The following is a 15,009-nucleotide window of genomic DNA, read 5'->3' as shown; positions in this document are numbered from 1 at the left end:
TCTCTTTCCACATCTGTCCACATCTCATCTTAAGTGCCCTCATTCATGGAACATTCATCTTTCCCCACCCACAGCAATAGATAAGACCTGGAAACATGGATAGAGGAGGCGCAAGCAACACATGAGATTTCCTTTTTCTTTTTTTATATATAATTTTTATTGGATTTTGCACAAATTTTCCAACATAACAACTCCAAAACAACATAACAAATATTTGGCTATCACAGCCTAAGACTTCCTTCAGCATAGTCCATCAATTTTGTTTGCCATTCTTCTTTTGTTGGCATTTCCTCTTGCTTCCATTGTTGAGCTAATAATATTTTTGCTGGAAGAAATCTCATTGAATAGAATAAGAATAAGAACAAGAACACATGAGATTTCTTCTTGCTGTTTCTTTGAAGCATCCAGGGTAGCTTTGACAGTCTGTTCTCTAGCTGAAGAAACTGGAGCAGAAAAGGGAATGAGATAACAGGCAGAAATGTCGTTTCATGCCAGTCTGCTTACATGAAATAAACATCTTCAGGGGAAAACAAGTTGCTGTTAGTTCCCAGACATTTTGGTGAATGCTGTAGTGGAAATGTATGTAGGTAAATTTAGCCAGGGAGATCTAGCTAAAAATGGTTCAGGAGCATATGCTTTTTATTCACACTTTACTCCCTTTACCCAAACTTCAACATTTGGTATGAATATCACACAAGTCACCAGCAGCGTAATTCAAAGTCTCGCTGCAGTGGTGCCCAAGCAAGGTGTAGTAGTTGTTACACCACCAAACATGTTAGGTCACCATTGTAGTAATAACAGCATTACAAGCAGCTCTCAGGAGGTGGATCCAAAGCATAAGAAATACCGTATTTTTCGTCCCATAGGATGCACTGGCCCATAGGATGCACCTAGTTTCTTTGGGGAGAAATAAAGGAAATTTTTTCCCCTTTATTTCCCCCCCAAAACCAGGTCGGGGAATCCAAACCAGGTCGGGGAACAGCAGGATGGCGGCGCTGCGCCTCCCTGCTGTCCCCCGAGCTTGTGGGGCTGCCCGATGTCTGCCCAAAGCGCCAGGCGCTCTGCTTTCAGCGCGCCCCGCGCTCCGGGAAGCAGGCTGCTATCCGCAGCTGAGGGAGCCCTGCGGGACCTCCCGCGGGGCTCCCTCGACTGCAGATATCTGCCCGGCGGCGAGGCGCTCTGCTTCAGGGCGCCCCGTGCTCCGGGCAGCAGGCTACTATCCACAGCCTAGGGAGCCCTGCGGGAACTCCCGCAGGCTCCCCAGGCTTGCTGATAGCTTGCTGAAGCCTGGAGAGTGAGAGGGGTCGGTGCGCACCGACCCCTCTCGCTCTCCAAGCTTCAGCGAAAGCCTGCATTCGCCCCATAGGACGCACCCAGATTTCCCCTTCATTTTTGGAGGTGAAAAAGTGCGTCCTATAGGGCGAAAAATACGGTAAATCAATAAGTAAATGGAAGCATGGATAGCTCTGTGGTACCAGTTTGCTTTGAACATAACATCTGAAAACTCATGCACAGCTCTTCCTCTCCTATTGTTTTAACCTTAGGGCTGCGGAACTGCAGAATGTTTAAAGATATTCTGCCAAGTGGGTCGCCTAGAGAGGGAGAAGACGGCAATTCTGTATTTAAAATCTCGCCTTTGGACTCAGACTTTCATGAACGTAAGCATCCATTGCTGTTTCTACGACATCTGCCTGCCCCTGAATAATATGGGTTCTAATTTGACATTTTCTTTCTTATCATTCCCATCACAGAAAGAAAACCAGAACCACTCCTATTCTCTCAAATCATCCGCTTCCTTCAGCGTTATCGAGTTCCCTTACAAGAATCTTTCCTTTCCCGAAGATGTCCACAATTCTACAATAGTAAGCTATTTGATATTCAAAATTAGCGCGACCCAGGGCAACACAATTAAGCTGAAAAGAGTTGTCAAAATGAAACACGCATCTGATCTGCTTCCAATGTTTTTACTGTCCTATATTAAATCGTGGATTGTTGGGCTCATTCAGTTTTATCGCATGCTGCTGAAGCTTTTAATTAAATTTTAGCCTTCAATTAAAAGCTTTAGATGTGGCCTTCACACTGCTGCTCCAGAATGGGCTCATGTCTGGCCCTGGCATACAGAATAGCATTGGCGCAGAACTCGGAGCCAGCCCATTGCATTGCAATTGACTAATCACACAATTGCAGACCCAATCCTGTGCATGTTTACCTAGGACATATGTATTCTATTGAGGCTTATTTCCATGTAAATGTGCACAAGATTGCAGCCCTGAACTTCAGCAGATTTATCACCATCAAAGCCAGCAATATTAAGCTAGACAGCATGGAGGCTTCGGTGGTGTTTAATTGGCCCTAACAAGCTTCCCCAAATGGAAGGACTACAGTCGTACCTTGGGTTTCAAACAGCTTAGTTCTCAATTGTTTTGATCCCAGAAGTGACTGTTCTGGTTTGCGAACTATTTTTGGAAGCCAAACGTCCAACAGGGCTTTGTGGCTTCTGATTGGCTGCAGGAGCTTTCTGCAGCCAATCAGAAGCCGCGCTTTGGTTTCCAAATGTTTTAGAAGTCGAACGGACTTCCAGAACGGATTCTGTTTGACTCCTAAGGTATGACTGTACTTCTGTTCATGGAAGGCTTTTGCTCAAGTAGCGGGGAGGCGATTCGGAGATTCCTCCAAACCTCCACAGCAGATTTTCAGAGGGTGCAAGGGGCTGCAGGGCAAAGGAGGGTACTGATTAAGCTTGCCTCTCCCACTTCTGCCATCAAGTATCCTGTGAGTGAATACCACGCAAGCATATTCCCATCAGTGGGAGCAAACTCAAAATCCAAGCCAGTGAAGCTATGCGATCATCTTCCGACCAGAAGCTACCTTTATCTTACGAGCAATTCGGCAAGCAGTGTCAGATTCTGCTCCTGCCAAATCACAGCATACACACAAACATAGGCCAGGGAAACCTTGCTCCTTCCCTTTCGTTGAACAGTGTTTGTTTCTGCCCACTAGTGTGCCACATGCAAGTGAATCATGAAGAATTTCCAAAGCATATCCCTCCAATGCTGTACATTGTTTCTCTATAAATTATGTTGTCATCTCCTCCTCTTTAGGTTACCACGAATATCCTGTGGGGTATTCAGCCAGCACCCATGACTGTGCAAGTCTGGGTAATCATACTAGCCGTCTTAGCAGGATTATTACTTCTGGCACTTCTAGTCTTTATAATGTACAGGGTAAGTGGTGTCTTTAATGAATCATAGAACTGTAGAGTTGGAAGGGACCCTGTGGATCATCTAGTCCAACCCCCTGCAATGCAGGAATATGCATTTGTCCCATATGGGGATCAAACCTGCAACCTTGGCCTTATCAGCACCATGCTCTAACCTACTGAGCTATCCTGGCTCATTTTATTGTTCTATGGTACTTTTCAGAGTGCATATTCCTATACTCGTCTGTGATTAGCTCCCATTGAACTTGGTGGAGCTTATTGCTGAGTAGGTTCAACCTAGGGGGAACAAGCCTCTAAATCAGTGGTTCTCAACCTTGGGTCCCCAGATGTTTTTGGCCTACAACTCCCATAATCCCTAGCTCACAGGACCAATGGTCAGGGATGATGGGTGTTGTAGGCCAAAAACATCTGGGGACCCAAGGTTGAGAAAGGCTGGCTGCTCTAAATCATGGGTTGGGAACTGGATCCAGTCAGTGGGCCAGATCCTTACCTCTGCCACAAAGAAACTTTGAAAGATGGGTGGGGCTGACCACCTGTCAATCCCCCAAGATGACCTCTCCAGAGCGGAATCACTGAGCACAAATCCACTGATGGGTACTGGCAGTATACCCGCAAAGGAGATCAGCTGATGGGCACAAAGAATGTGCCCTTTTTGTTTGCAGACAGGTCTGGTTTCAGTTAAAATGGACCTATTTTCTCTGCCAGCCTGTTGATTGGCTGCATTAGAAAGTTCTCAGTAGGGCACTTTGTAGTGCACATCCCAGCAACATCAGTATATGCCCTACACTTGATGTTAGGTGCGGGGCAAAAGGCTGTGGATTGGGGAAACTGTCTAACTGGGACCTCTACCAAGCCTAAAGATAGCCGAAGGTTCCCCTGTTCCTCTAAATTGACTTACCTTTTGTGTTCCGTATAAATATTTGGAAATCAAAGCCAGAAATCCAGTAGCCAAAGACAGAAATCGGATGAGTAATCTTTTGGGGCATTCAACATGGTTGTAGAGGTACACGTGCACAATCACATGAAAGCAGAAAACAGGTAGAAGAACAGGGAGTTTGTCGATTTAGCTGCAGCTTCAGATAAACACAAGGAAAAGAAGGAAACATGTTATGCAGCCTTTGAGATTTCTGTAGCAGTCGGCTGTGAGAGCTCTGGTTCTAGTTGATTAAAATGGACCTTCCCCAGCCCTTTTACAGGTTTGCTTACTCAGAGTATTAGTTATACCAGTTTTCAGTCCAACCTCACAGAACAGGAGCTTGCATGGGAAATACTTAAATGTTTTAAAATAGTAACAGTGACTTGGCTGCTTAAGATCTGCATCCAGATGTTTAAAGATCTGTTATTGCAGAAGGCCTGGCTGAGTTCTGCTGGTGGCAAGAGGTTCAGCAGTAAATAGATCTTTAAAGTGCTGTTGATGTGCTGGGTCAACTAGGCTATGTATGTGGATGTTGTGTGTGTAACAACAGTAGCGTGGCATGTGGAAGTCCCATGCACGTATGCGGAGTCTGTGCGCATGGTAAAATGTTTTTGAAATTGGGGGCTGCATTTGTCTAGCTGTTGTGGGGATGCCTTAACTATTTTGATACCCCCATGAGTGAGGCCCAGGGGTGTTTATGGGCAGAGATAATGCCCATGTCGCTCCCAATGTGCATTGTATTTCCTTCCTTTCTCCCTACAACACAGGTGGGTTTCTTCAAGCGTGTGCGGCCACCTCAGGAAGAACAAGAAAGGGAACAGCTGCAGCCGCATGAAAATGGAGAAGGGACATCAGAGGCCTAAGCAGTGTTTTAGCTGTGTCATTTACCAAAAGGTTCAGAATGGTCAACAACTTCCTTTTTTAAAAAAAAAAAATGTGTATTTTTTCTGCCTTGAGGGACAGACTGTCTAGAATTGCACTGCAGGTGTCTTCTGGCATTTACAGTAGTCAGAGGTTAATTGCAAAATGAGAGCAATATGTTAGCCTCCCTCCTATTTAATCCTGTTCACATACGTGACTAATACATGTGCACTGATGAGCATATTTTTAGTGCCACAGCCTTGCTTATCCGGCTCCGGAAGGCTAAAGGCATAAAATGTGTTGATTGGTACAACTTGAACTGCTAGCAAGAGTTTGAAGACCTGCAACTACTACATCCGTTTAATGAACTGTGTGTACACTAATTGAAGACTGTCTGGCCTGGACCATTCCACGGTACTCACCAATCCTTAGAAGTACTTAACTTGCCACTACATTTTCAAACCAGAAACATTTAAATCGACAAAACGTACAATGTTCTGCTCCAGTTATATGATTTTCAGTGAGTTCGCCATAGAAGACAACTGTACGGTACCCGTTTCAGGAATCACTGTCCACTTCGTAGATGCAAAAGATTTATTTCGGTTTCCTAATATTTATGAGAGATCATCAGCCTTTTCCTAGACACTAATATACCCATACTCTGGGAAATGATTGGTTTGTGCACCAGACTTCTGATAACTTTTCTAGCCTTTCATAACTTTTCCGCACTTCAGAAAATTCAAAGCCTATACAAGGAAATGGAAATTCTTCATTCACAATATATTATAAAAATAATTAAGAATATCTGCTTGACCTTACTATGCATAATTTTACTTCTGCTTTCAAAATGCAAGTTTTGAAACAAAACGGAATTATTTCTAGCAAAACTAGGCTGTTGGAGGATGAGCAAGAAGAGGAAATAGAGGGAGTGAAGAAAATGGTGCTTAGATGAATTGGAATTGTAACCTCTTACAAGCCCACCAGAAGCCTTCATCAGATGTGTCTCACAATTTCCAGCTCTTACCTGCAGCCTAAAGTTGAAAACCGAAGAGTTCAGAAGGCCACACCCCGCTCTAGATCTTGGCTTTGCTCTGGGTCTGTACAGATCAGACCCTTAGACATGTAAAGAAGGAATCCTGTTTGTACAAGTAAGTTGACAGACGGTGGTAGCAGACATGCTGTGCTGAGCATGTCCCAGTGAAGATACTAAGTGGCAGTGTCATGCTGTCTCAAGTGGGATCCCCTCACGGTTGCATTTGCCAGGAAGTTAAAAAAAAATTGTCATAGAGGAAAGCAGTGGAGTAATGGAGGGAAAGCATTTTATTCTGAACAGCTCGCAGGATGCATGTTGTTAAGCAGGAAAGAGCCTTAAAGGGCAGTTTTAATGAATGGGATTTCAGAGGATGTCGACTGTACCTTCACTCTTTCTGGGATCATTGCCAGGATTTGATCTATGGAAGGAAGCTGAAACCTCAGTGTAGATGGTTGGCCAGGTATTAAAAGAGCTCTCATGGAGAGCTTTCCTGGAGAAGAGTGACCACTGAGGCGATAATACACAAGAAGGCAAATATGAAGCTGAATTGGAAGGTTTGGTCTTAGGTGCTTCTACCTTTTTCTAAAATGGGGTATTGTAAGTACATTTAATGGGAAGGATATGCCTAGTTGCAGAAATAAAAAAATGCGGACTATGAGAGCAACTGTGTGCCACGTAGATGAACTACCAAAATTGGGAAATGAGGTCGATTTATCAAAGCGATGTGGTTCTGAATTGCTGATTTATGTTTAAAATCATCTCTATTTTCTGTGAGAGGAAAAATACAAAGGGACTTAAGTTTTAGTGTTTATCTCGGGCCTAGTGCACCACATGTATGCACATCATTTGATTTTGGGGGGATATTGATTACTGTACTCGATGACGGTTAGCTGAATTTGTGAACTTAGGAGCAACTGGAAAAATAGAGCTGTATCTATGCCATGGTGCCAGATCTGATGGCCCTTTCATACAGGCAAGTTATCAAGTGATGAGCATGCAGGTGTGAACTAAGCTTAAGAAAATAAAGAGAAGACAATTGCTTCTATGGGGCTCAAAGTAGCACTTTCCATACAAATGCCATACTGAAAGAGGCTATTGTTTGATAAGCACGAACTGCAACTGCAAAACACAACAGATTGTATCAGTTTCCACTTTCCACCCTGAGTTATTGGATAGTTTTGCTTTGCCACATACACAGTGTGTTCTTCCATAAGGGCCAATGACACTGCAACACTTTGTAAATAGTACTCTAGTTTATCCAAATCTCTTTTTTCTTGGATATCCCCTCCTAGACCATTCAAATGAATGAATTTGTACTGTATGTAAATATTTTTAAAGGAAAGAATGTCACAGAAGTAGGCAAAATGAAATATATTAAGCATTTTATACTTAATAATTTTTTCATGAAGAATATATATTTTGTACACAGCAAAAGCCTATGTATCAAAATGTACAAAGAACACTACCCCTCCCCAAACCAAAACCAAATGGTTATGTCCTGTCACTTCAGTCAGCTTAATTGGAAGCAAATATGGTTATGATAAGAGATAAATGTTTTTTCCTGGCCTTGTGGTTCTTTTGGCCTGTATCTAGACATAGCTGTTACTGAAAGTATCCTTCTTAACAGTACAATCCTATGCATGTTTATTCAGAAGTAAGTCCCGTTCTGTTCTATGGGGCTTACTGTCAGGTAAGTGTGCACAGAATTGCAACCCAGAGTGAGTTATCAATCAAGTTCATTGCTGAATAGACACATCCTGGTGTGCTGTATTACAAAAGCATAAATTTCCGAGTGGTATATCGTTTAGCAATCTGCCAATTTATATTATTAACTAGAAATTTGAATTTCTTTTATCTGCAGCTTAACGTAACTCGGTGAACAAGCAGATGTAGTCCTGTGCTCCCACAGCTAACAGCTGCAACCCAGTGGTGTTGGGAGTTTTGACATCTTTAAATTTAAATATCTGAAAACAACAAGATTTAGAAAACTGACAAAAATGCATTAATTAAAGATGTAAAGGTAGCACTGGGTTTTTCAGTTCTGTGTAGTGTTAGGGGTGTGTGATAGAGGTTTCGTAATTTGAGAGGCATTATGTTGCAACATCAGTGCTTTTTTGCCCAAGCATATCTGTCACTAATTATAGTAAAGGTACCTTTACTAATATAGTAAAGGTAAAGGACCCCTGACAGTTAAGTCCAGTTGCGAATGTCTCTGGGGTTGCGGTGCTCATCTCGCTTTACTGGCCAAGGGAGCTGACATTTGTTCACAGACTATTTTTCCGGGTCATGTGGCCAGCATGACTAAGCCGCTTCTGGCGAAACCAGAGCAGCGCACGGAAATGCCGTTTACCTTCCCGCCAGAGCGGTACCTATTTATCTTCTTGCACTTTGACGTGCTTTCGAACTGCTAGGTTGGCAGGAGCTGGGACCGAGCAATGGGAGCTCACCCTGTTGCGGGGATTCGAACCACCAGCCTTCCGATCGGCAAGCCCTAGGTTCAGTGGTTTAGACCACAACGCCACCTGCGTCCCATCACTAATATAGGACTCCCTAATAATCAAATGAACTATGTATAGGCAACCGCTTTTTTAAAAATACAAAGTGGAATTATATAGTGTGATATTTCCTTCAAAGTTATTATACACAGCATTAGAACAAACCATAGAATCATAGAATTGTAGAGCTGGAAGGGACCACAAGCGCTGTCTAGTCCAGCCCCCTGCAATGCAGGAATCTTTTGCCCAACATGGGGCTGGAACCCTGACCCAGAGATTATGAGTCTCATGCTCTTATCAACAGAGCTGTGTGATCTCTTCGTAAAAATCCCTTCCAGAAACCAACCACCCATTCTTCATAAGACACTGTCATTCTATTGCCGATAGACCTGGTATCTATCTGTCCATAATGCATTTATGCTTTAATATTGGTGTACCACTGCTTCATTTTCATAGCATATTCTGAGAGGTACTGAGTTGATTGAATTATTTAACGGAATGTAATGTTATTATAACTGAATCAACGGGCTGGGAATGGGGCATGATTTTTTTCTGAGTTCGCTGCTCTTTTTTTAAAAAATAATAATAATCAAATGCAATTCATCTTTTATAACCAGTTTTAATTAATTCCTTGCCAAATTATCAACATATACAGGCCTCACTAAGGAAAAACCAGATGCTGTAATTCTGTCGGGGCATTCTGTCCCTGTTGCGCATATCTCCAGTCACTTAAAATTCATTCACATTCGCAGGTTTGTTACATAATGTCACAGGACATCCAATTTTATTTATTTATTTTAAATGAGTTTAAGGTCATACGGAAACCTCTATCTGTCCTGCATGACCTGTGATGGCTATTTCAAAGGCAGTATCAAGTGATTTTATGTTATGAATGTTGTGTGTGTGAAGTTGAAGTGGAATATCCATGTGCAAATATAATACACTCAACGAGCATGCGTGAACTTAACCCAGTATGTATGAACTGCTTCAGTTGAAAATATTTGCAGAGGTGGGGTGGGGGGAGCCAAAACACTTTCTGGGCAGAAAACTCCACTTTCCGTTTCATACACAATATCTCTTATAGTTATGCAAGTCATCACTGATGTTGAACATGCATTTATATACTCATTCCACTTAGGGTTTTTCTTTTACTTGCATAAAGAATTCCAGGGTCCTAGAGAGGAAGTACTTTAGTGCATCTTATGGGCTCTCTGAAAGTCAGCCTCTTCCATTTGTCTTTTCCCTATGTCTCGTTGCTACAGAATACAGCCAAGCCCAGGACAAGCATAAAATGTGGCACCTCACACACATGTTGGCCTGAGATGAATGTAGCATATATTGTCTCCCAGAGGTCAGCAGGGCAGAGAGCAAATATACTAAACTGACCTTGCAGGTTTAAGTAGGTTTACTCATAGCTAACCCCCACTGCTTTTAGTAGAACCTGTGCACTAATAATACTGCTTAGGTGTGCAACCTCAGTGACTATGTAACTGCTCTAGATAGTATTATGATCACCCACAGGATTAATCAGAAGTAAGCTCCATTGCTTTCAGCAGAACGTATTCACTAGTAAGAATACTTAGGTTTGCAGCCTCCTTGTCTGTATAATTGCTCTAGAAATGTGATTGCCCACATTGGGCGACACACCGCGTACGTTAGCAAAGTTTGCTAGTTGCAAACTTATTTAGTTTTTTATAACTTTTGCAAGTAAAATAATGACTGTACTGTTACTGAGCTGATAGTACAGTGCAACTATTGTGTCAAACATTTATTCCTCTAAATATACTGACCTTACAATAATGTTCCATGTCAATTCAACATAAATTAACCCACCACACATAAGTAACACACATTTTACTTAACACTAATAGTAACCAGTGAGAGACTATGGCCTGAACCCAAATATCCATTCATCTAAGGGTGCTTAATTTGTTTGTTTCTTTAGACAGTCCTTCATGCTGCACAGCTGAGTTTTCAAACTCGGGGATTAACTAGACATTATAAGAACAGCATTGCCAGAGCTTCCTTGCAATGTCTGAAGACACACATGGTATTATATTATTGTACTGTGCTCTGCTTTGCCCCAGCTGGCCAACAATGAATTAGGTGAGGCACAACACAGTGCAATTATGTCACATCACTGTACTGTGTTTCTATTTATACCACAGGTGGGGCACCTATAGTGCTCCAGATGTTGTTGGACTACAACTCCCATCGTCCATGACCATTATGTTGCTTGAAGACCCACAACATCTGGAGGGCCCTGGATTCTCCATCTTTGGCCTAGACATTACAGTGAACTGGGGTAGGAGACAGGGAGTTGTCTGTAACATCTGGCTAATATGACAAAGGAGAGGCAAAAGCAATTTATGATCTCTCATGGGGTGGAGGGTTGTTAGGCAAAAATAAAAGTAAAACATCCCAATGGGGTAAGCACAAGACTAAGATAAATCTTTGGATTCCAGCCTAAGTTTGTGGTCTTGATGTTTAGAATGTGTATTTTATTTCACCATTTCCTAATTTATATATATATATGTAGTGATTTATTGTTTGTGAAACACGTGGGTCATTTTCTAAACAAACCAATGATTGGCAGTGTAGCTACCACACAACTGAGACCTTTTCTTAATTATATCATAAATGCACTTTGCTAATATGAATTTCTGGTTACGATGTGCCCTCTTGTCTCAGGACGCTGCAGTGCTATTCAGCCCATCAGTCTGTTTATCTAAACATCTCACACAAACATTTCTTTTCAGATGTCTCACAACCCACTTTAATTTACTATTTGTGATTCCATAGGATATAGGCTGAAATAATATATGTTATGCCATAAACCTGCATCTGTTACTCCAATTTCACTGTCATTCCTTCCCCCAAAGAATCCTGGGAATTGTAGGTGCTGTTGTAGATGCATCCTAAAATATTTTCTGTGTATTTATTTGGCGGAAGTCTTCAATGCACTTTAGACTTTCTCTTAGAAATAAGAGTATATGTTTCCTTAAAAAAAATAACAATACATTGAAACATCAGATGTGTAACTGGGTTTGACTGTGCATGAACAGGATGGTCACACTGTTAATGCTCAGGAATTTTAAAAAAAGCATTTGGAAAAGCAATAAATAAAATCCACCAGCACTTAACTTTAAGCCTTATAAAAGTTCTGTGAATTAATAGTATTTTAAATGTTGAAGACAAATAAAACAAATCATTGTTGTCACTCACAGCAGCTGTAAAGAGACCCTATAGGAGATACATTAGCTGTATTACTTGACTTACTACATTGCCCATCCCTTAATCCACAAATCCACTGAAGTTAAAACACTTGGAAAAGAAAGTCAGATATATTTTTAAATTGTTCGCATAAATCAATTGAAGAAATATTTAATGTAAATAGTAGGATAACTAATGTTTCTTTGTTCGTTGATGAATAAAATACTTATTTCACTCTGTCCTTTGGATTTATTTGCAAAACACAAATATCAGGATATGTACGACTTCACATTCGCAAAATTGCTTTGCATTTTCTCCTGATATAAAACTAGCTGGTGGGACTGCCCAGGACTAATGCATTACATTAATGTAGCAAAAGCTAGTCAAACTGGTGCATGGGTGTTAGTTAAGTGGTTGGGGAAAATAATGTTCATTGTGCTATTATGATGCAGGCCTATAGACACTGAACATTACAACAGACCAGCTCTAATAAGGCATGCAAAGAGAACATTATTTAAGAATATGAAGTTCCAGGGAATTGGATGAAGTAAGCTTACCAACACTTTGGTTGGTAGGATCCATATGCGGGGGGCAGTGGCAAACCAGGCCCCACACTTTAGGGGTACCAAGATCTTGTACAAAATCATGGCTGACCTCTTTATAGCCAGTCTCCATCTGCTTTGTTATTAACTCAGCAGCATTGCAGGCAAGTAAGTCCCTTCCTTCAAAAGCACAGGTCCCCCCCCCCCACTGTAAACCAAGCCTATCTGCATCAGTTTTACACTAGTTCCTTGGCTATCGGCTGTCCTGGTGCCCCTTTTTTTCCTGCACATGCCCAATTGCCCCAGTTTGCTCACGACATTAGGAGTCAGCAGCCATTTGATTTAAGTAAGAGGAAAGGAGACAATATTCACAATTTCATAGGTGTTGTTTCACCATGAAATCCTTCAGCTTTTTCTGCTGGAAGGTAACTCAGTTGTTTAGCCAAATATCTGCTATTCTTCCTCAGTGAAAACTTCCTTGGCCAAAGAAGACTTAAAATCAGAATTGTAGAGTTGGAAGGGACCACAAGAGTAATCTAGTCCAACCCCTGCAGTGCAGGAATCTTTTGCCCAACCACGACCCTGAGATTAAGCCTCATGCTCTGCTGACTGAGCCATCTTCCAATCCTATACAGTGTACACCCTTGCTTAAGACTGAATGCTACCAAATACAGTAGTACTTACTGAGCATCACATAATTTCACCTATCTTCTGATTAGTTTATGGAGCAGTGCAGAAGGGATCGTGGTGACAGGATTTCTCTCCTGCACTGGCTATATTTACTATTACAAATGCAGTAGCGAACTTTATTAGGTTGGGAAATAGGGTCAGCTTAGCTCACGGATTGTGAGGATAACGCCAATGTGCGAATCTCTAGGCTGTGTGCACACATTTTCATTTCCCAACTCCAAATCCTATTGTCCTAAAACTGTTTTGTTATATCTTCCTTTTCTGTCTGCTTCAGGGCTTAAAATAACACTGCTTGCTTTGAGGGAGAATTTTGCTGCCTCCTTAAAGCTGCATTTTGAGAAGCTCTGAGAATTAGATTGGGTGGGGACACATTACTGTACTCAAAATACTTCAGCAAATGCCTGGGTGATAGGGCCATTAGTGGTTAACAGCCAGATGGTTTAAAGTCTTATGCCCAGAGCATCCTAAACCTCTAAGTGCTAAACAAAAAGGATTGAACAACCTAAGTGCTTATGCCATCAGTCCATAGTTGTCAAGTAGATTCTGGTACAGACCTACTAAACACTCTGATATTGACCACTGTCTTGCTCGATTGGCGTTAGGTGTGTTGCTGTCCTTTGTCACAGCTCCCTACAATACTAGTGATACTGAACTAACATTCCCTCAGAATTGTTTGGGATGATCATGCTTTTTAGCAGACAATTGCACTCCCTCAGCGGTGCTTCCAGTCTGTTGTATGGCAGGCCCATATTTGCTTGTTATTTGTGAATTTTATTACAGCTGCTATGTGCAGAGGTTGTTTGAAAAACATCTGAATTAAAACTCGCCTCCTCCTCCCCTACAGTAAAACTGTATATTGTATTCCACTTGGAAAAACAAACACAAGGGCGAAGGGGAAGGAACTGTGGGGCTAGGAATCCGGTGCTAGGTTTGCACGTGTCCCCATTGCCGAAGGCATTTTTCAGTCAAGGCACAGCTATCTCAGGCAACTTGCATGGTAAATAACTCCAGCACGTTGATGTTGCCATATGGAGGAGCACTTCTCACTCCTTCCGCTGGATGACTGACCATGACACAGGAATCATGCCTGAATTTGAGCATCTGTAAACTGGACCGTGTGTAGCCATCCCCTTTCCCCTCACCCCAGTGCTATATTTGAGAGCAAAAGAAGCCATTTAAATTCAGCTTTCACTACCGTTCATGGCTGCAACTGACACTTCAAAGAAGCCTCCGTCTCTGTAGCATTCCTCTCTATTGCTTCTGTCATTCACCAGTAGTCCATGGATCAGTTTAAGAATTACTTAACAGGGTAAGATTATCTTTCTCAAGTTTCCTTGACAGTGTAATCCCAATGCTGGTGGGGAGTACGTGTGTGAATAGCACATCCCATAGTCAGGCCCGTCTGCATGGCTCTTCTCAATTTCCCCTGGAAACTTTTCTATTGTAAAACAATAGTCGTCAAGAGGAACCAGGTGCCCTAGAAATTTTCATCAGGTGAATCTCCAGCCATTTGACCACAAAATGCAACTGCTAAATCATCACTTATTGAACTACCTACAACAATACCTGCGTTCTGGTTGATATTTCACCTTTGGGTTGACTGCAACAAACAAGCAAACCAGAGCATTCACTCACAAGTAAGCATTTGTTTGATGGTCAAGGAAATATAACTTTCCCTATCACTCCATACTAATGATGCCATCTCTATAATAGGAACGGCTTCACCTGTCAATTTTCCGTCTGCCACACAACTGTTATTGTGAACAAGAGCCAACTTTTGTCAGATGCAGGAATCAAGGATAAGGCTTAATGTACATCTCAGGTCTGGGGTTGAAAGGCAGCCCTCCTCTCCAAGTCCAGCATTTTGACCCTACATGGTTCCCCAGCCCCAGCCATCATTGACCCTATTCCACAGCTTCCTTGAGAGTTTTCCCTGGGTATGTTTTTGATCTCTGCTGCCTTAGGCTTACCTGGATGAAGGACAGAGGGGGGCATGTAAAGAAGCCTTTACGCTTGATGCTCTGCCCAGTTTTGTTAAT

At 42.1% G+C, this 15,009-nt stretch overlaps 1 protein-coding gene across 1 annotated transcript in view; it reads left to right on the top strand.

The window, feature by feature from the left end:
• The window catches only part of ITGAV (integrin subunit alpha V), a 66,719-nt gene extending 54,744 nt beyond the window's left edge, over window positions 1-11,975 (top strand). Inside the window, exons 27-30 of the mRNA XM_083495997.1 lie at window positions 1,545-1,658; window positions 1,752-1,862; window positions 3,102-3,224; window positions 4,904-11,975. Coding sequence (XP_083352123.1) covers window positions 1,545-1,658; window positions 1,752-1,862; window positions 3,102-3,224; window positions 4,904-4,999 — 444 coding nt within the window. The 3' untranslated portion in view covers window positions 5,000-11,975. The remainder of the gene's footprint in view (window positions 1-1,544; window positions 1,659-1,751; window positions 1,863-3,101; window positions 3,225-4,903) is intronic.
• Window positions 11,976-15,009: the final 3,034 nt, after the last annotated feature.

The sequence above is a fragment of the Podarcis liolepis genome, assembly GCF_965112155.1.
Source record: "Podarcis liolepis genome assembly, chromosome: 1".
Classification (NCBI taxonomy): Eukaryota; Metazoa; Chordata; class Lepidosauria; order Squamata; family Lacertidae; genus Podarcis; species Podarcis liolepis.
The sequence above is the reverse complement of the archived record's forward strand: the minus strand, read 5'-3'. Positions and strand labels throughout refer to the sequence as shown.